Source organism: Salvelinus fontinalis, chromosome 30, assembly GCF_029448725.1.
Source record: "Salvelinus fontinalis isolate EN_2023a chromosome 30, ASM2944872v1, whole genome shotgun sequence".
Classification (NCBI taxonomy): Eukaryota; Metazoa; Chordata; class Actinopteri; order Salmoniformes; family Salmonidae; genus Salvelinus; species Salvelinus fontinalis.
The window spans coordinates 12,904,256-12,929,377 of NC_074694.1; the positions used below are offsets into that span (position 1 = coordinate 12,904,256).

At 44.1% G+C, this 25,122-nt stretch overlaps 1 protein-coding gene across 1 annotated transcript; it reads right to left on the reverse strand.

Moving 5' to 3' along the window:
- Nucleotides 1–2,380: 2,380 nt before the first annotated feature.
- On the reverse strand, nucleotides 2,381–14,049 carry LOC129828644 (hepatic leukemia factor-like). Its single transcript, XM_055889740.1, has 4 exons — nucleotides 13,638–14,049; nucleotides 12,324–12,671; nucleotides 7,970–8,181; nucleotides 2,381–4,772 (listed from the first exon to the last, which is right to left on the reverse strand). Exons 1-4 carry the CDS (start codon nucleotides 13,774–13,776, stop codon nucleotides 4,557–4,559), a joined length of 915 nt encoding a protein of 304 aa, XP_055745715.1. The 5' UTR covers nucleotides 13,777–14,049; the 3' UTR covers nucleotides 2,381–4,556.
- Between the last annotated feature and the right edge of the window lie 11,073 nt (nucleotides 14,050–25,122).

Genomic DNA, 25,122 nt, shown 5'->3' on the forward strand with positions numbered 1-25,122 from the left:
CCATGTAGTCCACACTACTTCATAGAAACTGGAGGAGACTTCCGAGCCACAATGGTACAACAACTTTCATTAAGACCAGCTACTTTAATGAAGAGACTGACGGTTGATTGGAGCAGGATGTCCTGTGACTGTTCTCCACTCAGCCACATCAAGCCTCAGTCACGTCAAGTCATCTGCTCTGCCACGACTTTGAAACAACCAACAGTCAGAGAGTCGTGATACCGAGGGACTTGACATGCTAAAGCCGCTTATGTAAAAAAATAAAACAAGGGCCTTGTCAGCTCAGTGCCCATCGAGACCAACCAATGACTTGACCAATCACAGAGCCCCATTTTCACTATGAATAGCAGCAAATGATATTTCCACCATGTTTCATGTTAGAGGGATTAGATTCCAACTCAAGTATTATAGGAGAGCGAGGGTTACGTATTCTTTCTGATGTTTGCTATGCTTTGCTTTGGTCCTCTCTGCAGGCTAACATACGTTTCTTCTTGTTAACAGACCAAAAACATTTTGGTCATATTCTGGATTTGACGTAGGTGGTAGTGGGACTAATAAGGAGTGGACATCAGGGACTTAGTCTAGGGAGGGAGATATTTGTGGCATGCAAGAGGGAGGATTTAAAATCAAACTTGACTTGAGCCGACGTTCAAGTGAACTTGTAAGCCTGGGGCATATTCATGAATTATGAAATGGAAACAAACAGGTTGAAACAGGGTGGAATTTTCCCAATAAGAAACAGTTGTCTTTTTCTGTTGCAAAACATTTTGCTACGGTGTACACTAATGTATAACACCCAGGTTTTGGGGAAAAGTCAGACATGTTGCTCTCAAAACACAGTATATCCTTCATCAAATGTCATATTTATGGTACATTATTAACATACTGCAAGAATACATAGCACATTAAATAAAAGTATCACAAAAGTATCACCTTTGCCCAAGCCCCTGTAAATAACATTGTATAAAAAAAGATTAATAAAAAACCCTAAAAACGAAACTAGTTGATGTGTTTGTGCGTATGCTGAGAGAGAGAAGTAGACAGCACGCACGCACACGCACACGCACACACACACACACACACACACACACACACACACACACACACACACACACACACACACACACACAGACAGACAGACAGACAGACAGACACACACACACACACACACACACACACACACACACACACACACACACACACACACACACACACACACACACACACACATTGTGCTAGCCTATCTGTCTAATCATTAAATGTCACGCCAAAGAATGTATGGCTGAATTACAGATGCGTTGGCTACAGCACATAACACAGTAGTATAGTAGTAAACTATGATATGGGACCAGGCTATTGAAATTCAGCCATGGATGGAGAGCGCCCTCCAGTGGTAATTTTTGGAAAGACTACTCTCTCATCCGACTCTTTAAAAACATATATTTCTGATGTATTTTTCTCATTCATGAGATACAGATAGTTATTGCATCATGTCTTGTCTTGTTTCTTTTTTCCTCATCTGGTGCCACACGGGGAAACCACCGAATCCAACCAAGAGCTAGTGGATTGACAACATTATTTCATTCCAAATCAACCCTTTCATTCTAAATCAACCTGTATTTTATGGGGCTTTTGTCACCAAAGCCCCATATACTACCCACCATTGCAACCTGTACGTTCTCACTGGCTCCAGGTCATCTACAAGTCTCTGCTAGGTAAAGCCCCGCCTTATCTCAGCTCACTGGTCACCATAGCAGCACCCACCCGTAGCACGTGCACCAGCAGGTATATCTCACTAGTCATCCCCAAAGCCAATTCCTCCTTTGGCCACCTTTCCTTCCAGTTCTCTGCTGCCAATGACTGGAACGAACTGCAAAAATCACTGAAGCTGGAGACTCATATCTCCCTCACTAGCTTTACGCACCAGTTGTCAGAGCATCTCACAGATCACTGCACCTGTACATAGCCCATCTGTAAACAGCCCATCCAACTACCTCATCCCCATACGGTATTTATTTATTTATCTTGCTCCTTTGCACCCCAGTATCTCTACTTGCACATTCATCTTATGTACATCTATCACTCCAGTGTTTAATTGGTATATTGTAATTACTTCGCCACCATGGCCTATTTATTGCCTTACCTCCCTTACCTTACCTCATTTGCACACACTGTATATAGACTTTTTCTATTGTATTATTGACTGTATGTTTGTTGTATGTGTTGAACTGCTTTGCTTTATTCTTGGTCAGGTCGCAGTTGTAAATGAGAACTTGTTCTCTTCTAGCCTACCTGGTTAAATAAAGGTGAAATAAAATTAAAATAAATCAAATAAACCCCACCATTGTTTTATCAGCAGAAAGAACACATAACTAGCAGATGATTTCAACAGTTTTATTTTGATCATGAAAACAAACAAAAGACAAGGGAGAAATATTTGGAAAAACACAGATTTGAACATATCAGCATATAAGTATTCTGTCTAGTGAACCCTACACCAAGAGGAAATTAGGAATAATCACACAAAAGGGACAAATTAAGAAGAGACATAACATAAGTGCTTGTTGTTGGGATTTGACTTTCTTCTATGCCAAAACATACATACAATACAAATAAAATTTAAAAAGGGATGCCAATATCAATTTTCCTCTTAGACTACAGAGCGTCTGCTTCTGCAAACCAAATAAACAACGCAACGAAACATACAAAACTTTTCAAAACGAAAACAGCAAACCGTTTTGAGATTGTCTGTGCTGGGCGAGAGGGGTAAAAGGGTGAGACTGACTACACTTTCATATGGTCTGTAAAACAGCCTGTCAGTTTATTTGTAATGTTGTCTTGAGTAATGCCCATACAAAGTATCTGAGGAACAGCATCGGTAGAAGTGAACAAGTTCTGAATATACATAGTTAATTTTTTTAATACACAGGAGATATATGTAGGGAAAGAAATACTGTACAAAAACAAGAATTCTTTGTATAAACAACAAAACCTTTAATATATTAACATATATTTTCTATAGTGTAATCTTTTGGTCTGTAGTAAAGAGATATATAAAGTGATGTGGGTATATTCAACAGTACTGTATAGGCAACACCATTCATTTGCCCAACGTCAACTGTGTACATTTGTTATATACAGTAGTACATCTGTTACATTCATCTCTCATTGGGTCATGGGGAGAGGATCTGTACGGTGTTCATATTAGGACAGCCTCATTCTCAGTGGGAATTCTTTCAACGTCGGCAGTCCTAATATGGACACCGTACCTCTGTAGACAAGAACCTGACACAGAGAAGTCATGCTTGAGAAAAGAAAAAGAACACAATAACAACTATTGCCTACTGCACAGATGCTGATAATGTTCACATTTGAATGCTTGAACAACAAATAGAAACATGCCTGATTTTTATGTAAAGACATAAATATCATTAATATGAACTAATAAAAGCAATTACAAATTGGGCGCGTGCTAAAATAAAGAGGGCCGTTTCATGCGTGTCTGTGACAGTCGGCTTGGTAGAGAGGAGACCAAGAGCCTTATTGCTGTAGCTTCCCAAACTTGTTCTGTACAACAGAGTGATCTGGTGACAAGGAACTAGAAACAAACCTTTGTTATACATAACACTGCTATAAGAAGAACATGAGAATGATGACATCATAGTAGCCCGGAGGCCGGTCTGTCTCTGCTTTATCTGACATGTTGTTGCCTCACTAAGGCAACAACGTGCCGTTGCTTAATGCAGAAACAGTAGGATACCCAGGCTAGCGGTATGTAGGCATGGGAGAGGTTTTAGAGTATGAGCATTGCAGTGATTCTTTACACATTAGAAACAGCTTATATCTGATGGAGAAAAAGACAGGGAGGGAAGGTGGATAAAGTGGGACAGGTAACGTCAGGGGAGACATCTAAAACTGACATTTACAGTATTGGAAACCATAGAAAACCGAAGCAACCATTTACACAAGATCATTCACAGACAATAGCAGACGTTATGGATCAAGAGGGAGTGGGAGGAGGGTAGGTAACATGAGATTTAACATACATATTAATAAGAAGGTAAAACACCACAGTAAAAGCCATGTGTGGACAGATACACTACATCAGAAATAAAAGAACCAAATGATAAACAAACAGATCGGAAATGAAATAAACCCATTACTTTTCTTACTCATAGACGGTACAGAAAGTTACCCGCTTTCCCTCACAAGGGCCAATCACAGAGAGACATGGATGAGGATGAAATATATTGTATAGAAAATGAGTAGAAATGTGCTACTGAGCCTAAATCATTTTGTCCTTCAATCTCTTGATACGAGCTGTGAGATGGTAGGAGGCAGTTCCTAGGTTGTGTGTGGGGGCAGTTTTCGGGCAGGGATGACATGGATCGGGTGGTGGCCTCAGACAGGTGTAAGCTTAGCCTCTCAACCTCATGCTTCTGGGGGTGTTCAGGGATGAATGAGGGCCTGGGCAACAGGGCCGGGTGTGTGTATGTGTGCGTGCGTGCGTGTGTGTGTATTCTCCATGTTTGTGAGTGTATTCTGTCTCAGTCCCATTACAGAGGGCCCTGTGTGGCCTGGTACTCGGCCACAATGTTCTTTGTGCGCCCAAGCTCTCTCCTCAGATCGGCCACCTCCATTTTCAGGGCAGAGTTCTCCTTCTCCAGGAAACCTGCTCGGATGGCGATCTGGTTTTCTTTGAGTCGACGGGCATCACGTGACCTCTTGGCAGCCACGTTGTTCTTCTTACGCCTCACCCAATACCTGTCATCCTGCTCGAGAGGAGCAAGGGAAGAGAGTGGGTATTAAAAGAGGGGAAATGTACTTAATTATACACTGGGTGATTCAAGCCATGAATGCTGATTGGCTGACAGCCATGGTATATCAGATCATATACCACGGGTATGACAAAACATTTAGTTTTACTGCTCTAATTACGTTGGTAACCAGTTTATACACGTTGCGCCGCTACGAAGATCAGCCCTTAGCCGTGGTATATTGGCCATATAACACACCCCAGGGCCTTATTGCTTAATTATACACTACCGATGAGCAATATGATTATTTAAAAAATTATCACATATTTGATATAATCGTGTTAACTGGACTGGTAGCTTTAGACAACTTTTTATTTACTTATTTCTGTGTTGAAAACAGGTGCCTAAACTACAAATGTCCAAAACCAAAAAAATCAAACACACCCATATGTTAACTGTCAGAGACAGATCTCTCCCATTAGAAAATAACCCCCCCTCTCGGTCTGGCAGCTAGAGGAGTTTTCCCATAACCTTTGTATGGCCACACAATCAGCTTTCAGTCAATTCATTACTGGCCTAAAGCCATGCATGGATACACCTTTATGTGAAAAAAAGGCAAATCCCCTTAGTCTGACAGAGGAGAGAAAGAAAGAAAGAGAGAGAGAAAGAAAGAAAGAAAGAAAGAGAGAGAAAGAAAGAAAGAGAGAGAAAGAAAGAGCGGGAGAGCGAAAGAGAGAGAGAAAGAGAGAGAGAGAGAGAGAGAGAGAGAGAGAGAGAGAGAGAGAGAGAGAGAGAGATTAATCACACAGGGTGTTCTTGGGATGAACACAAGAACAGCTAAGCCTTTTATCTGGACCACACCCCTTAGGTCAGATCTGACCAATGGGAAGGGTGCAAATAGGGTCAGGGTCAGACGAGAGCTGATGGAAGCAGCTAGTGAGAGAGAGAGATAAAGCAGTGTGGTGGTCAAACAAACCAGAGTTGATGGCTCTGTGTGTACACGCTATAGTCTACAAAACGCTATGGTCTACAACACGCTATAGTCTACAACACGCTATAGTCTACAACACGCTACAGTCTACAACACGCTACAGTCTACAACACGCTACAGTCTACAACACGCTATAGTCTACAACACGCTATAGTCTACAACACGCTATAGTCTACAACACGCTATAGTCTGCAAAACGCTATGGTCTACAAAACGCTATGGTCTACAACACGCTATAGTCTACAACACGCTATAGTCTACAACACGCTATAGTCTACAACACGCTATAGTCTACAACACGCTATAGTCTACAACACGCTATAGTCTGCAACACGCTACAGTCTACAACACGCTACAGTCTACAACACGCTACAGTCTACAACACGCTATAGTCTACAACACGCTATAGTCTACAACACGCTATAGTCTACAACACGCTATAGTCTACAACACGCTACAGTCTACAACACACTACAGTCTACAACACGCTATAGTCTACAACACGCTACAGTCTACAACACGCTATAGTCTACAAAACGCTACAGTCTACAACACGCTATAGTCTACAACACGCTATAGTCTACTACACTAACTACACACTAGAGTGTACTACACACTATAGTCTACAGCATGCTATAGTCTACAACACGCTATAGTCTACAAAACGTTATGGTCTACAACACGCTATAGTCTACAACATGCTATAGTCTACAACACGCTATAGTCTACAACACGCTATAGTCTACAAAACGCTATAGTCTACAACATGCTATGGTCTACAACACGCTATGGTCTACAACACGCTATAGTCTACAACACGCTATAGTCTACAACACGCTATTGTCTACAAAACGCTATAGTCTACAACACGCTATAGTCTACAACACGCTATAGTCTACAACACGCTATGGTCTACAACACGCTATGGTCTACAACACGCTATAGTCTACAACACGCTATAGTCTACAACACGCTATAGTCTACAAAACGCTATAGTCTACAACACGCTATGGTCTACAACACGCTATGGTCTACAACACGCTATGGTCTACAACACGCTATAGTCTACAAAACGCTATAGTCTACAGCACGCTATAGTCTACAGCACGCTATAGTCTACAACACGTTATAGTCTACAACACGCTATAGTCTACAACACGCTATGGTCTACAACACGCTATAGTCTACAAAACGCTATGGTCTACAACACGTTATAGTCTACAACACGCTATAGTCTACAAAACGCTATAGTCTACAACACGCTATAGTCTACAACACGCTATAGTCTACAATACGCTATAGTCTACAACACGCTATAGTCTACAACACGCTATAGTCTACAAAACGCTATAGTCTACAACACGCTATGGTCTACAACACGCTATAGTCTACAAAACGCTATAGTCTACAACACGCTATAGTCTACAAAACGCTATAGTCTACAACACGCTATGGTCTACAACACGCTATAGTCTACAAAACGCTATAGTCTACAACACGCTATGGTCTACAACACGCTATGGTCTACAAAACAAAACTCTATAGTCTACAACACGCTATAGTCTACAACACGCTATAGTCTACAAAACGCTATAGTCTACAACAGGCTATGGTCTACAACACGCTATAGTCTACAACACGCTATAGTCTACAAAACAAAACGTTATAGTCTACAACACGCTATAGTTTACAATACGCTATGGTCTACAACACGCTATAGTCTACAACACGCTATAGTCTACAAAATGCTATAGTCTACAAAACGCTATAGTCTACAACACGCTATGGTCTACAACACGCTATAGTCTACTACACTAACTATACACTATAGTCTACTACACACTATAGTCAGCTACACAATATAGTCTACCACACTAACTACACACTATAGTCTACTACACACTATAGTCTACTACACTAACTACACACTATAGTCTACTACATACTATAGTCTACTACACACTATAGTCTGCTACACACTATAGTCTGCTACACACTATAGTCTACTACACACTATGGTCTACTACACACTATGGACTACTACACTAACTATATGCCATTCACTCACTGTGATTATTATTTATGAATCATCTATTCATCAATAACAGAAGATGGCCAGAAGATGGCTGTTTCATAATCAAGGATAACACAGCGCAAAATAATCTGATAGATTAGGAGACGTGACATACACACGCACACACACAGAGACACACACACATACCTTCATGTCATCTGGCAATAACACCTTGCGGGCCTTCTTGAACATGGGCTGTGGTTTGAGCTCCTCGGGAGCGAACTTGCGTTTGCGGGGGTCGAACATCTCCTGTCCTGGTACGCTGGACAAAACCAAGTCAGCGGGGTCAGGCACATAGCTCACCGGCACCTGGATGGACTCTGGGTCGATGGGGCTGGGAGTGTTTCTGGACGGCAGGGCTGGTGAGGGAGAGTAGGAGGACAGAAGGGTGTTAGATACATGGAAGTAGGTTATAGAAATGTATTTGATAGAATTAGAGAAATTACCAAAACATATTTTTGGTGGGGGGGGCGGGGGGGGGGGGGGGGGGGGTTGGTTGGCGGTTTGGTACACTATTCTGAAGACATTCATGATAAAAGTTCAACTTGACAAAAATCAATCTGACAAGGTGAAAGTAGTGCGTTTTTATTCCTTGCACCATGAATAGTCACACTGTTATTGTAATGTATCCAGTAGTAGTGACAAACTGCAACCACTGGGGGGCGGAAGACACAAAGCTAACACACAACCTAAACCAAAGTTTGCCAGTCTGTGAAACCTCTAGTACTCACCCCTCGTCTTCCCCCTCCAATTCACATCCAGAATAAACTCTGAACCAACTACTGGACAGAAACACACTAGTTCGAAAATGGTTATGTGGACAGGATTTATATTATAGGTCTGTATTCATCTGCCTCTGACCACTGTCCTTACACAAGCATTATGCATGTAAGTATAGATTTGCATTGAGTGAGCTTGAGGCTGGAGGCCAGCTGGTGTGAGATGGGCGAAAGCGATAGTGCCAGAGGCCCCTGCTCCTTTTCAGTGTTCAAATGACATCTCAACCTCAATCTGAACCTGATGTGACGACTAGGCCCTTCCCTAACCGGAGCCGAGATAGAATAGTTGTATAGAGAACCTTATAGCCTTCACACTATAACTAGTGACCTGTCCAGGGGGTTTACTTGTACATCAAGCTGCCTCACACTACAGAAACAGGAGACAGGTCCCTGTCCCTATGGGCTGTTCTGGCTCGGACAGGGCTTATTTGTCCAAGGCTTAAATACTTACCTATCTAACCTCGTCCCCAGGCTCAATTGCTACCAGAGAGAGCGACAGCTGGTGGACGAGATGAATTACACTGATGCTGCCTGAGACATATACAGTGCATTCACAAAACTTGTTACGTTACAGCCTTATTCTAAAATGGATTGAATCGTTTTTTCCTCTCATCAATCTACACAATACCCCATAATGACAAACCAAAAACAGGTTAAGACATTTTTTGCACATTAATAATAATAAAAAAACGGAAATATCACATTTACTTGAGTATTCAGACTCAGTACTTCGTTGAAGCACCTTTGGCAGCGATTACAGCCTTGAGTCTTCTTGGGACGTTACATGCTTGGCACACCGCTATTTTGGGAGTTTCTCCAATTCTTCTCTGCAGATCTTCTCAAGCTCTGTCAGGTTGGATGGGGAGAGTCGCTGCACAGCTATTTTCAGGTCTCTCCAGAGATGTTCGATCGGGTTCAAGTCCGGGATCGGGTTCAAGTCCGGGCTCTGGCTGGGCCACTCAAGGACATTCAGAGACCACTCTTGCCTTGTCTTGGCTGCGTGCTTAGGGTCGTTGTCCTGTTGGAAGTTGAACCTTCGCCCCAGTCTGAGGTCCTGAGGGCTCTGGCGACGGTTTTCATCAAGGATCTCTCTGTATCTTTCTCTACAAATTTTTTCCTCAATCCTGACTAGTCTCCTGGTCCCTGCCGCTGAAAAACATCCCCACAGCATGATGCTGCCACCACCATGTTTCACCGTAGGGATGGTATTGGCCAGGTGATGAGCACTGCCTGGTTCCCTCTAGACGTGACGCTTGGCATTCAGGCCAAAGAGTTTAATCTTGGTTTCGTCAAACCAGAGAATCTTGTTTCAGAGTCCTTCAGGTGCCTTTTGGCCAACTCCAAGTGGGCTGTCATGTGCCTTTTACTGAGGAGCGGCTTCCGTCTGGCCACTCTACCACAAAGGCCTGATTAGTGGAGTGCTGCAGAGATGGTTGTCCTTCTGGAAGGTTCTCTCATCTCCACAGAGGAACTCTGGCGCTCCGTCAGAGTGACCATCTGGTTCTTGGTCACTTCCCTGACCAAGGCCCTTCTCCCACGATTGCTCAGTTTGGCCGGGCGGCCAGATCTAGGAAGTGTCTTGGTGGTTCAAAACTTATTATATTTAAGAATGATGAAGGCCACTGTGTTCTTGGGGACCTTCAATGCTGCATAAATGTTTTGGAACCCTTCTCCAGATCTGTGCCTTGACACAATCCTGTCTCGGAGCTCTACGGACAATTCCTTCGACCTCATGGCTTGGTTTTTGTTTTGCCATGCACTTTCAACTGTGGGACCTTATATAAACAGGTGTGTGCTTTTCCAAATCATGTCCAATCAATTGAATTTACCACAGGTGGACTCCAACCAGTTGTAGAAACATCTTAAGGATGATCAATGAAAACAGGATGTACCTGAGCTCAATTTTGAGTCTCATAGCAAAGGTTTAAATAAATATGTAAATAAATATTTTTTTATTATTATTATAAAAACCTGTTTTTACTTTGTCATTATGAGGTATTGTGTGTAGATTAATAAGAAAAAAAAACATATTTAATCCATATAAGAATAAGGCTGTAACGTAACAAAATGTGGAAAAAGTGTAGGGGTCTGAATACTTTCCGAATGCAATGTAGATAGATCTATACGTAGTTCAGCTCAGATGTACTGGGATGTACAGAAATATATGACTACCAGCCCCAGTGTGAAGATTTCATAAATCACGAGAAGGCAACGTATGCTTTATTAGAACTGTGTGTGTAGAGAACCTGTTAATCAACAGCTGCCCCTCAGAACCTGCTAGTCAACAGCTGCCTCTCAGAACATGCTAATCAACAGTTGCCTCTCAGAATCTGCTAATCAACAGTTGCCTCTCAGAATCTGTTAATCAACAGCTGCCCCTCAGAACCTGCTACTCAACAGCTGCCTCTCAGAACCTGCTAGTCAACAGCTGCCTCTCAGAACCTGCTAATCAACAGTTGCCTCTCAGAATCTGCTAATCAACAGCTGCCTCTCAGAACCTGCTAGTCAACAGCTATCAATAGCTGCCTCTCAGAACCTGCTAGTCAACAGCTGCCTCTCAGAACCTGCTAGTCAACAGCTGCCTCTCAGAACCTGCTAGTCAACAGCTGCCTCTCAGAACCTGCTAGTCAACAGCTGCCTCTCAGAACCTGCTAATCAACAGCTGCCTCTCAGAACCTATTAATCAACAGCTGCCTCTCAGAACCTATTAATCAACAGCTGCCCCTCAGAACCTGCTAATCAACAGCAGCCCCTCAGAACCTGCCCCTCAGAACCTGCTAATCAACAGCTGCCTCTCAGAACCTGCTAATCAACAGCTGCCCCTCAGAACCTGCCCCTCAGAACCTGCTAATCAACAGCTGCTTCTCAGAACCTGCTAATCAACAGCTGCCCATCAGAACCTGCCCCTCAGAACCTGCTAATCAACAGCTGCCTTTCAAAACCTGATGATCAACAGTTGCCCCAGAATCTGCTAACCAACAGCTGCCCCTCAGAACGTACTAATCAACAGCTGCCTCTCAGAACCTGCTAATCAACACCTGCCTCTCAGAACCTGCTAATCAACACCTGCCTCTCAGAACCTACTAATCAATAGCTGCCTCTCAGAACAGAAGTACTTCAAATGAGTGAATCTGGAACAGAACATTACACTAATTAGCTGAAGGGATGTAAAGTGAGAGATTTGACCTACAGGGTGAAGATTTCACTTAAATCAAGACAAGGAAATCTATGTTTTTCAGAAGTGTCTAAGACCTGCCAATCAAAACAGAAGTGCTTAAAATTAGTGACTAAAAAACAGAACAGTACACTAATTAGTTGAGCTAATGGGGTCACGGCCAGGGTCTGCCATTTTCAACAGCGAGCCTGGAGCAATTAGGGGTAAGTGCCTTGCTCAAGGGCACATCGGCAGATGTTTCACCTTGTCGGCTTGAGGATTCGAACACGCAACTTTTCGATTAGGGTCATAGACAGAGGAAACACACACACACACTCACGGGTCACGTCATCACAACATCTGAATTTCACACCTTTTCCATTCTGGGTTTGAGGCCTCTTCTAAGAAACCTAATAAAGTAGTCCTACTCTATTCTTCCTGAGCTGTGATTGATATTGTATTATATGAGCTAGAATTGTCTTTCAGATGTTCCATGTCCAGACAAACAGAGAATGTGGGTGTTATCCTTTTTCCCCTGTGTGTGTTGATGTGTGTGTGTTTTACACACCTGCTCTGGCGAGGCTAGGGAGACAGTTCTGTGCACCCATGCTTGTGTGTACGGACGTTGATGCGCTGGCATGGTTGCTGAGGTCGATCACCGAGGGCAGGGCTTGTGACATGATTGACGTCTGGTGCTGGGATTGTGATTGGTACTGGTTGGGGTGGGTGGAGGAGGCGAGTTCAGAGGGGAGGCCGTTTTCCGTCAGGAACTCGTCCAGATCCATGTACTCCAGCTGGAAGTTGTCTCCATCGTAAGGGAGAGTCTTGTTCCACAGCGTGGGGCCAAGGAAGGCTGACTGTGGGGCACTCCTCTCCTCATCCAACTTCTTCTCCTTCTCTTGCTCCTTCTCAAATCCTAAAGAGAACATTGGGGGGTTGGGGGGGGGGGGTCCACAGTAAGTACCAAAACACCGAAAAAACAACGCTCATCTATTCAGACAATGGTAGCGCTTTACTTTGAGGTACAGAAATTAGATTACAGAAACAGTACAGTAAAATAAAGTGCTGCACAATCGTGAGGCTGGTATGCTAGTATTGAAAGTGCAGCATCTATTTATTGTATCTGTTATTTGGGAGACTAAAGTATCCTCTATGGTATGCAGCAGCTCATCTTCAGGGTTAACTGGTTTGGATAACTGGTTTTGAGGAGCAAAAGAAAGCTGATATTCAGAAGTTAAACCTGCTTTGATAACGTTACTTCAATAACAATACTGTATCTATTGTTACATCACTATCACTCAAATGATCATACTTTCAATCAATCAATCCATTGCATCAACATACATCACTGATCACTGGGCTAGCTATATAATTCAATACATTCATGTAGGAATAATAAGGAGAAGTGTGGTAGTTAATTGCTAGCTAATGAATTTGTCAAGTGTTGTCAGGTGACTAATATCAGAAAGCATAGCTACTGTAGGCCTACTAGTGGAACCGGTTTGGGCACATACAGACAGGCACACAAGTATATAGTAACTTTACATGAACTATATCCATATGCCTGTATTTTGATAGGTAAGGACGCTGAAGCAAATCATTATCAATTTGATCGAAGATTTCTAAAATGAATGTTGGCTATAGGCCTTTAGGGAATAGTTCGAAATGCATTATTTACGCTATTTATCTGGAGCAAAGCGAGTTCATAGATACAAGTAGATTTTACAATAAATAAACTATACAATATATAAATAAACAACGTAAATAAACAAATTGTCTCTATAAAAATAAAGACAATTTAAGTTTGAGATAAGTATTTATATATTCTAGAATAGAAAGGAATAGAATAGAACAGCATAAAATAAACGTAGGCTATTTTTACCTTCATGTTGTTGTTCATGTTGTTGGAGGAGGAGGGGTAGTTTCATGGGGTTCTCCAGTAGAGACTTCAATACCCAGTGATTCGACATAGGTAGAAACCTTGGATTCACCGGGAGATGTCTGGACACTATTTTATCCATCTCGTCTTCCTTCAGCTGTCAAAAAAATAACTTAACCTGGTCCTGGTGGGCTAATACAAAATCCAAAACATTCAACTGTATCGGAAAAAATAAATCGAAATCACAGGTCGATTTCGACCTCAACAACTGCCGTTATATCGAGAAATAAAACCCAGTGGGAAAAGCTGGTTCCAGTGCCACCTGCTATTCCCTAGCTCTGTAGTCTACAGTAGAAGGCAGAGAAAGCCTAGTCCCGTTCACCCATTCATACCATGTGAAAACCGAGATATGTGACGTCAAACCCTGAGATACCGCCCATTTTATCTCTCTCTATCGCTCTCTCTCTCGTGTGTGTGCGTGTGTGAGTGAGTGAGACACTGACAAGTCAAGACACCTTAGGCCCCTAGCTATCAGGATATTTTATTGACGGAAGGAGGATATATAGCCTATCAACAACACTGTTTCTATATAGCCCATTGCGTTTCCAGACGAATTCGTATGGAGGTTACCTACTAGATTAGAATAGACCTAGTACTAGGCCCTACAGACTATAATTTATAGAATTTAAATCCTGTCAAAGGGAGTTCAGAGAAGCCGGCAAAGTAGGGCTATTTATCACATGCATGTGCACAGATAGTTATTTTCCTATTGACATACTATCTGAGTTTGTGTGTACACTATAATTACATTATGTAGGCCTACATTAGCCGTTGTTCAAAATAGGTACACGGTGCGTCTGTTTTGAACCCAGTCTTCTCAACATGAGAAGCGCGTCCTCATATGTGAAACACGTGACAAATTATACTAAAGTATAGATGAATTACTTGCACAATGAGGTAAATGAAAATTGCTGTAGTCATGTTCCATACGAGGAGCTATGAGAATTCTTTTTTCGTGAGAGTGCTTTTTTGATAGAGTGCTTTTTCGTCTGTCACGCTTTGAGCGCACGGACCAAACCCCTTCACCCTTAGCCTAGAAAAGGGTGCATGGAATGACGGGTCACGTTAGTGGGCGCGGTTGACCTACTTTTGTCCAATAGCGGAGCGAGGTATCCTGCGCTCGCTGCTCACCACCTCCTAGGGCCTAGGCGGTTCTCACATTGAACCTCATGTGCTTTCAGCGGGGTGAAAACAACTCAATCTAACACACAGCAGCCTACTGGGAATAAAAAGCTTCTGTACTCTTTGTACAAATGAAATAAGCCGTTTAGGCCTTCAAAGTGAACAACTGCAGGATCGTCATCCACCCCAGTGCTGCCTTCCGCTGCCAAAATGCAGACCGTCACTCATAAAAACAATACAAAAACACCTCTTTCAGAAAGCCAATGGTCTTTAATTGATTCTGTCCTACCCCCTATCCCCTTCTGTCCCTTAAATTGCAATATTAATTGGTTAATTGTATTGCTCTATAATTTGATTCAACCTGCACTTGATTTTATGTAGCCCACTTTTGTCCTTGATTGTCCTGAAAGGCCTCTGTCAATTAATGTATTATTATTATATTTTTTTATTTAACCTTTATTTAACTTGGCAAGTCAGTTAAGAACACATTCTTATTTACAATGACAGCCTATCACTATAGAAACTCAATGTAGTATTTTATTTACGCAATAAGGCCCGAGGGGGTGTGGTATATGGCCAATATATTATGGCTAAGGGGTGTTCTTACGCAAGACACAAAGCGGAGTGCCTGGATACAGCCCTCAGGTGGTATATTGGCCATTTACCACAAACCCCCAAGGCGCCTTACTGCTATTAAAAACTGGTTACCAACGTAATTAGAGCAGTTAAAAGACATGTTTTGTCATACATGTGGTATACGGTCTGATATACCACGGCTGTCAGCCAATCAGCATTCAGGACTTGAACCATCAAGTTTATAATCGTGTTTATACCACGGCATTGTTGAATACTTCTTTCTGATTGGCTTGAAGGGCATTCAAGAGTGTGCATTATTTCCCTATAATGCACAGTATATTTGCAGGTAGAATTCTATGGCTGTAGTTAATTTTTACATGTTTTGTGAGAGATGCTTTTGAAAGCAGTCGAATTGAAAATATTATGGGTACTGTTGAATTTGATTTTCATAACAGCAAGCTAGGTCTGATGACTTGGTTAGCTAAACTAGCAAGTCTGTTTGTTTGGTTACCATGGCTACCACGGTTACTACTAGTACTGTAGCTATCTAGTAACCTTGCTAGCTACTTCAGTGGATGTTGAACACCTTTCTACTGGCAAATGAACACATATTTCTAGTGGCAAATGTGGTAAATTATAGCTATAGTATAAAAGGGATAATCAACTCAGGGCTCTATGCATTCTCTGGAAAATAATGCAACTCAGTGGTGGAAAATCAGTTCCACTCCGACAGCTTGTTGTGGAACACTCCTTCCACTTCATTCATTATTTTCCATAGAACGCATAGCGCCCCTCATTGATTATCCCTTTATTATTTGTTTATATGAGAATATAAAGTAGTAAGCTCTTGTCGCTCTCATATACAGTACCAGTCAAAAGTTTGGACACACCTACCCATTCACAAGGGTTTTTCTTTATTTTTTATTGTTTTCTACATTGTAGCATAATAGTGAAGACACCACATGTCACGCCCTGGCCTTAGTATTCTTTGTTTTCTTTATTATTTTAGTTAGGTCAGGGTGTGACATGGGGAATGTTTATGTTTTGTTGGTTTTGGGTGTTTATGGTAAAGGGGTTGTGTATAGTATATGGGTTTGTGTGGAGTACATGTTTCTAGTGTTGTCTATGTATGTTTAGTTGTCTAGGAGAGTCTATGGTTGCCTGAATGAGTTCCCAATTAGAGACAGCTGATTTCGGTTGTCTCTGATTGGGAGCCTTATTTAGGGTAGCCATAGGCTCTCATTGGTTGTGGGTAATTGTCTATGTAGAACGTTTGTAGCCTGTATGTATGTGCACAACGTTTGTAGCTTCACGGTCGTTTTGTTGTTTTGTTAGTTTGTATAGAGTTTTGTGTCGTGTTCATCTTCGTGTTGTTAAATAAAAGAAGATGGCTTATTTTCCAACTGCTGCATTTTGGTCCGTCAATCCGCCACACGATCGTGACAGAATTACCCACCATAGGACCAAGCGGCATGGAAGGCGGCAACAGGACCTACCTACACAGGATTTCTGGAGATGGGAGGAAATTCTAGACGGGAGAGGACCCTGGTCACAGCCAGGGGAATATCACTGCCCCAAGGCAGAGATAGAGGCAGCACGGCGACACGGGAGGAAGCCCAAGAGACAGCACAAAAAAAAATTTGGAGGGGGGCACTTGGAGCAGTCGGCGAAGTTGAGGGGTGAGTCTGAGTGTGTCGAGGAGTTATTGGACAGATTGGAGGAGAGTGAACGAAGGGGAGATTATGAGACATTCGAAGAGTTGTTGACGAAATTGGAGGAGAGTGAAGAGAGAGAGCTGTTGGTTTGGCAGAGTATGCAATGCATTCTTCCTGAGGAGCGTATTAGCTGTCCGATGCCACCTGTGTCAGTTCCTCGTACTCAGCCTGAAACTCGTGTTAAAGTTCCGGAAGATTTGATGCCGGCTATACACACCAGGTCTCCAGTACACCTTCACAACCCGGTGTGTCCTGTTCCGACTTTTTGCACTCATCCTGAGAGGCATGTCCCCAGCCCTGTACCACTAGTTCCGGCACCAAGCACTAGGTCTAAGGTGCGTCTCCAGAGCCCTTTACGCACTGTTCCTGCTCCCCGCACTAGCTTTGAGGTGCGTGTTTCCAGCCCATTACCACCAGTGCCTACACCACGCATCAAGCTTCCTGGGTGTCTCCAGAGCCCTGTTGTTCCTCCACGTACTAGCCCTGTGGTGCGTGTCTCCAGCACATTACCACCAGTGCCTACACCACGCACCAAGCCCTCTGTGTGTTTCCAGAGTCCTGTACGCACTGTTCCTTCTCCCCGTACTCGCCCTGATGTGCGGGTCCTCAGCCCGGTACCACCAGTACCGGTACCACGCACAAGGCCTATAGTACGCCTTGAGAGTCCAGTGTGCCCTGTTGCTGCTCCCCGCATTAGCCCTGAGATGCGTGTCCCCAGTCCGGTACCACCAGTTCCGGCCCCACGCACTAGGCCTAATGTGCGTCCCCAGGGTCCAGTATGCCCTGTTCCTGCTCCCCGCACTAGCCCTGAGATGCGTGTCCCCAGCCCGGTACCACCAGTTCCGGCACCACGCACTAGGCCTAATGTGCGCTCCCAGGGTCCAGTATGCCCTGTTCCTTCTCCCCGCACTAGCCCTGAGATGCGTGTTCCCAGCCCGGTGCCACCAGTCCCGGCACCACGCACCAGGCCTACAGTGCGCCTCAGCCGGCAGGAGTCTGCCGTCTGCACAGCGATGACTGAACTGCCCGTCTCCCCAGCGCCATCTGAGCCATCCGTTTCCCCAGCGCCATCTGAGCCATCCGTCTCCCCAGCGCCATCTGAGCCATCCGTCTCCCCAGCGCCATCTGAGCCATCCGTCTGCCATGAGCCTGCAAAGCCGCCCGTCTGCCATGAGCCTGCAAAGCCGCCCGTCTGCCATGAGCCTACTGAGCCGTCCGCCAGACAGGAGCCGCTAGAGCCGCCAGCCAGACAGGAGCCGCTAGAGCCGTCCGTCAGACAGGATCTGCCAGAGCCGCCAACCAGACAGGATCTGCCAGAGCCGCCAACCAGACAGGATCTGCCAGAGCCGCCAACCAGACAGGAGCAGCCAGATCCGTCAGCTAGCCATGAGCAGCCAGATCCGTCAGCTAGCCATGAGCAGCCAGATCCGTCAGCCAGCCATGAGCAGCCAGATCCGTTAGCCAGCCATGAGCAGCCAGATCCGTCAGCTAGCCATGAGCAGCCAGATCCGTCAGCTAGCCATGAGCAGCCAGATCCGTCAGCTAGCCATGAGCAGCCAGATCTGTCAGCCAGCCATGAGCAGCCAGATCCGTCAGCCAGCCATGAGCAGCCAGATCCGTCAGCTAGCCATGAGCAGCCAGATCCGTCAGCTAGCCATGAGCAGCCAGATCCGTCAGCTAGCCATGAGCAGCCAGATCCGTCAGCTAGCCATGAGCAGCCAGATCCGTCAGCTAGCCATGAGCAGCCAGATCCGTCAGCCAGCCATGGGCCATCCCTCAGTCCGGAGCTGCAGTCCCTCAGTCCGGAGCTGCAGTCCCTCAGTCCGGAGCTGCCATTCTTCAGTCCGGAGCTGTCCCTTATCCTGGTGCTGCCCCTTATCCTGGTGCTGCCCCTTACCCTGGTGCTGCCCCTTACCCTGGTACTGCCCCTTACCCTGGTACTGCCCCTGACCCTGGTACTGCCCCTTACCCTGGTACTGCCCCTTACCCTGGTACTGCCCCTTAGTCCGGAGCTGCCCCTTAGTCCAGAACTGCCCCTTAATGCAATGGGGTTAATGTGGAGAGGGGTCATTTTGAAGAAGCTAAGGAGGTGGTTAGGGACTGTGGTGAAGTGGGGACCACGACCAGAGCCGGAGCCGCCACCGTGGAGGGAAGCCCACCCAGACCCTCCCCTAGACTGTGTATGGTGCGCCCGGAGTTCGCGCCTCAAGGGGGAGGTTATGTCACGCCCTGGCCTTAGTATTCTTTGTTTTCTTTATTATTTTAGTTAGGTCAGGGTGTGACATGGGGAATGTTTATGTTTTGTTGGTTTTGGGTGTTTATGGTAAAGGGGTTGTGTATAGTATATGGGTTTGTGTGGAGTACATGTTTCTAGTGTTGTCTATGTATGTTTAGTTGTCTAGGAGAGTCTATGGTTGCCTGAATGAGTTCCCAATTAGAGACAGCTGATTTCGGTTGTCTCTGATTGGGAGCCTTATTTAGGGTAGCCATAGGCTCTCATTGGTTGTGGGTAATTGTCTATGTAGAACGTTTGTAGCCTGTATGTATGTGCACAACGTTTGTAGCTTCACGGTCGTTTTGTTGTTTTGTTAGTTTGTATAGAGTTTTGTGTCGTGTTCATCTTCGTGTTGTTAAATAAAAGAAGATGGCTTATTTTCCAACTGCTGCATTTTGGTCCGTCAATCCGCCACACGATCGTGACACCACAACTATGAAATAACACATATGGAATCATGTAGTAACCAAAAAAGTGTTAAACAAATCAAAAATACATATTTTTAATTCGAGATTCTTCAAAGTAGCCACCCTTGTGGAAGCTATGGTCCTTTGTCTGCCTATGTCTGAAAAAGTGACATTAGAGACATAATGTTAGCTCACACAAATATGTTAAACAAATCTCTATTTGCTTCCCCTAAACTCTAAACTCTGTTGACATCCCTGACAACAGAGGTTGCTAAACGCATATGTTGTGACAACCTTTGCAAGAGAAAAGTACACCACACCTGCTCCCCTGGGCTAGAACACTTGCAGACATGTGCACATAGGATCAAACAGTGCTTAAGATGTTTGTGCATGATGTCAATTAAATGTCTCTGAAGGAGACACTGGCACTAGCTTGCTTACAGTGTGTGATGAGTGATGTTGCATAAAATATGTAGACCTATGCTAAAAAATATATAACATGTTGGCTACAGATGCAGTTGGATATATTAGGGATTTGGGTAGATTTTTTTGCGGGGGGTTGGAGGGTCATTTTGAGCACCTTCCCCTTACAAAGATCTATGCACAGCCCTGAACACTTGAAAAAGTGGGTGGGTGAGTCACTGCATGTACAATATTCTCCTGAGCGCTGGCACACGAAAGTAAAGTTGTTTCCGATTTTAGCTTTAGGCTGGCTAGAAATCATTTCAGACAGAAAGGGACCTGTTTGCAGTATTCACATGCCTTTGTTTTAATCAAACATGAGATATTGCAACTCAGAACAATGGAATTAGAACTTTTACAAATATCCTCTTTAACCTGAAGGTAAAAAAGGTATTGTTTTAATTATAGTATATCTTCCTTACACACACTACAATCCAATATCGTGTGTGCGTGTGTGTTTGCACCAATAACAGATTGAAAATGCGATTAGCATGACCAGCAGTGACCTAAATTAGCCGGTGTGTTATGTACTGTAAGATCTTGAGCCTACTTTGCCCTGCACACGCACACGCAAATGCACACGCACACACACCCGCAAATGCACACACGCAAATACACACACACACACACACACACACACACACACACACACACACACACACACACACACACACACACACACACACACACACACAGCTGGCTGAAGGCCACCGCTCACACAAGTTAGGGTTCTGAGTTGCCAAGATTCAGTTGTATTAAAACTACTGTACCTTGACCTTTTCTGCCTCTGATGAAATTGATTGATCTTTACCTTCTTTCACTACTTTGCATGGTTAATTATTTGTTCCTTAACAGAAACTATGTCAAGAGAATGAGAATGTTGTGAAAGTAATATAACAGAAGGCTGAAACAGCAGCTGTCTGGCTCTGCATGCATCGCCAATTGCACCCAAGTCCCTATATAGGAACTACTGTAGTGCACTACTTGGGCTCTGGATAAAAGTAGTGCACTATAAAGGGATTTAGGGTGCAATCTGGAATATAACGCTGACTCTCGTTTTTAGTAGAATCTTTAGTACAGCAAAACCAATTAGAGGAGTCAGCCAGTCAGTCACTTCCTGTTGAACATGGAACGAGCTTGGTTTGGTGTTTTGGAAACTTTTTTGAGTTTCGATTCCGCAACCCGGTTGGCATCAGTTGCTGGGACTGCTAATATCTGTCCAGTGATGCTGCCGACCAAGGACGGTTCTGAGTAGCTGTTTGGCATATCAGCTAGCCTAGCTGCTAGCTAACTAGCTGCCTATCAAGCTAGCAGGGTTTTCTTGAGGGCTTGAACGCAGCCCATGATGCGGTTAGCCATTGTGGCTGGGACCGCGGATTGTCCCAAGCAGATGTTACAAAAACAAGAAAATAGCTTCAAGTGTTGTGACCAAATACTGGTGGAATCAGTTAATAAAATAATAGACGACCTGACCAGAGAGGCCCAGAACCTGAAGAACAGTTTGCAGTTCTCCCAGGGTCAGAACGATGAGTTTAAACAGGAGAACGGCAACATGACAGCAATCTGTAAGTCATTGAGAGAGGACATCAGTTCTGTTTGTGAATCCATGCTAACAATGACAGAGAAATCACATTATCTCGAGGGACAATCAAGGCAGGAACAACATTGTTGTAGATGGAATTGCAGAATCCACATGAGACCTGAATGAAGTCTGAGGACAAAGTGAGGGAAATTATCTCGGAGAAACTGAAGATGGACCACAGGAAGATTAAGGTGGAGCGCTCCCACACCGGGACAGGTAAAAGGCCCTGGCCAATAGTGGTCAAGTTCCTGAGGTTCAAGGACAAGGTAGCTGTTCTGGAAAGAGCCAAGAACTTGAGAGGAACGTACATCTTTCTCAACGAGGACTACCCTGAAGCTGTGCACCAGAAGAGGAAAGAACTTATCCCAGCCATGAAAGCTGCCATAGTGTGTGGGGACATTGCTTACATCTGCTATGACAGGCATTTTGTCCACCCTCCCTCACGAAAGCCTGGAAGGGATGAGAGAGCCAAGCCAGGTCGTAGCTTCAACCCTGCAGCACACACACACACACACACACACACACACACACACACACACACACACACACACACACACACAAATTGATTAATGGACTGCTGAAGGTTTATTTTTTTGTCTTGCTTTGTTTGCTCTTTTCCATATTATGTTTATCTCTGATTAGTTACCCAGGAAAGGGCTGAAAATAGCCCATATCAATATATGTAGCCTTGGAAATAAGGTTCATGAAATCAATAACTTGCTAACATCAGATAACATTCATATATTAGCCATTTCTGAGACTCACTTAGGTAATTATGTTGATGATACAAGCAGTAGCAATACAAGTATATAACATCTATAGAAGAGACAGAAATGCTTATGGGGTAGGTGTTGCTGTATATATTCAGAGCCGTATCACTGTAATGCTTAGAGAAGATCTTATGTCAAGTGTTATTGAAGTGTTGTGGTTGCAGGTTCACCTGACACATCTAAAGCCTTTTCTTTTGGGGTATTGCTATAGGCCACCAAGTACTAACAGTCAGTATCTATATAATATGTTTGAAATGCTTGATAGTGTATGTGATGTAAACAGAGAGGTCTACTTTCTTGGTGACCTGAATATTGACTGGTTTTCATCAAGCTGTCCGCTCAAGAGGAAGCTTCTCACTGTAACCAGTGCCTGTAACCTGGTTCAGGTTATTAATCAACCTACCAGTGTGTTTACAAACATTACAGGAACAAGATCATCCACATGTATTGATCTCCTTTTAACTAATACTGTAGAACTTTGTTCTAAAGCTGTATCCGTACCCATTGGATGCAGTGATCACAATATAGTGGCTATATGCAGGACAGCTGGGCCTAAAATAGTGTTTAAGAGACCATACGTTTTGATGTGACTCTTATGTGAACGATGTTAAACCTATTTGTTGGTCTGATGTGATTTATAAGGAGCATCCAGACGCTGCACTTGATATATGAAATTTCTTCTTCCAATTATTGCTAAACATGCACCTGTTAAGAAACTGACTGTGAGAACTGTTAAGGCTCCATGGATTAATGAGGAAATTAAAAACTGTATGGCTGAAAGAGATGGGCCAAAAGAAGTGGCTAATAAGTCTTGTGGCTGCATATCTGGCTGGCTGACTTACTGCAAATTGAGAAGTTATGTGACTAAACTCAACAACAAAATAAGAACCTGTATTATTAAGCCAAGATCAATGATATAAAGAATGATGGAGAACAATTTTGGAGTACTTTAAATGAAATGATGGGCAGAAAGACAAATTCCATCTTTCATCGAACCAGATGGCTTATTCATCACAAAACCATTTGTTGTTGCTGATTATTTTAATGATTACTTCATTGGCAAAGTGCGCAAACTTAGGCAGGAAATGCCAACAACGAACAGTGAGCCATCGTATTCATGCATAAAAAACAAATAACGAAAGAAAAAGCATTGTAAGTTTGAAATTTGTGAAGTTAGTGTGGAAGAGGTGGGGAAATTATTGTTATCGATCAATAATGACAAAACTCCTGGCATTGATAACTTAGATGGAAAGGTACTTAGGATGGTAGCTGATTCTATAGCCACTCTTATTTGTCATATCTTTAATCTGAGGTGAGAAAAGCCAGAGTCATTCCATTTACATTACATTTACATTTAAGTCATTTAGCAGACGCTCTTATCCAGAGCGACTTACAAATTGGTGCATTCACCTAATGACATCCAGTGGAACAGCCACTTTACAATAGTGCATCTACATCTTTTAAGGGGGGGGGGGGGGCAGAAGGATTGCTTTATCCTATCCTAGGTATTCCTTGAAGAGGTGGGGTTTCAGGTGTCTCCGGAAGGTGGTGATTGACTCCGCTGTCCTGGCGTCGTGAGGGAGTTTGTTCCACCATTGGGGTGCCAGAGCAGCGAACAGTTTTGATTGGGCTGAGCGGGAACTGTACTTCCTCAGTGGTAGGGAGGCGAGCAGGCCAGAGGTGGATGAACGCAGTGCCCTTGTTTGGGTGTAGGGCCTGATCAGAGCCTGAAGGTACTGAGGTGCCGTTCCCCTCACAGCTCCGTAGGCAAGCACCATGGTCTTGTAGCGGATGCGAGCTTCAACTGGAAGCCAGTGGAGAGAGCGGAGGAGCGGGGTGACGTGAGAGAACTTGGGAAGGTTGAACACCAGACGGGCTGCGGCGTTCTGGATGAGTTGTAGGGGTTTGATGGCACAGGCAGGGAGCCCAGCCAACAGCGAGTTGCAGTAATCCAGACGGGAGATGACAAGTGCCTGGATTAGGACCTGCGCCGCTTCCTGTGTGAGGCAGGGTCGTACTCTGCGGATGTTGTAGAGCATGAACCTACAGGAACGGGCCACCGCCTTGATGTTAGTTGAGAACGACAGGGTGTTGTCCAGGATCACGCCAAGGTTCTTAGCGCTCTGGGAGGAGGACACAATGGAGTTGTCAACCGTGATGGCGAGATCATGGAACGGGCAGTCCTTCCCCGGGAGGAAGAGCAGCTCCGTCTTGCCGAGGTTCAGCTTGAGGTGGTGATCCGTCATCCACACTGATATGTCTGCCAGACATGCAGAGATGCGATTCGCCACCTGGTCATCAGAAGGGGGAAAGGAGAAGATTAGTTGTGTATTCCGCTACCCAAGAGTGGTAAAGAGGCCTTTACTGCATACCTATCCGCTTGCTGTCAGCTCTTAGCAAACTGTTTGACAAAATTGTGTACACAATTACAAATACAATGCTATTTCTCTGTAAACAAATTAACAACAGACTTTCAGCATGATTACAGATAAGGGCACCCAACATGTACTGCACTGACA

Bases quoted from the DNA above. Each gene is read 5' to 3' on its own strand.
- LOC129828644 (XM_055889740.1), bottom strand. From the start codon at position 13,776: ATGGATAAAATAGTGTCCAGACATCTCCCGGTGAATCCAAGGTTTCTA. The intron at 12,672-13,637 runs GTAAAAATAGCC...TGTTCTCTTTAG, and splicing joins ACATGAACAACAACATGAAG to GATTTGAGAAGGAGCAAGAG. The intron at 4,773-7,969 runs GTATGTGTGTGT...CCTCTCGAGCAG, and splicing joins TATTGCCAGATGACATGAAG to GATGACAGGTATTGGGTGAG.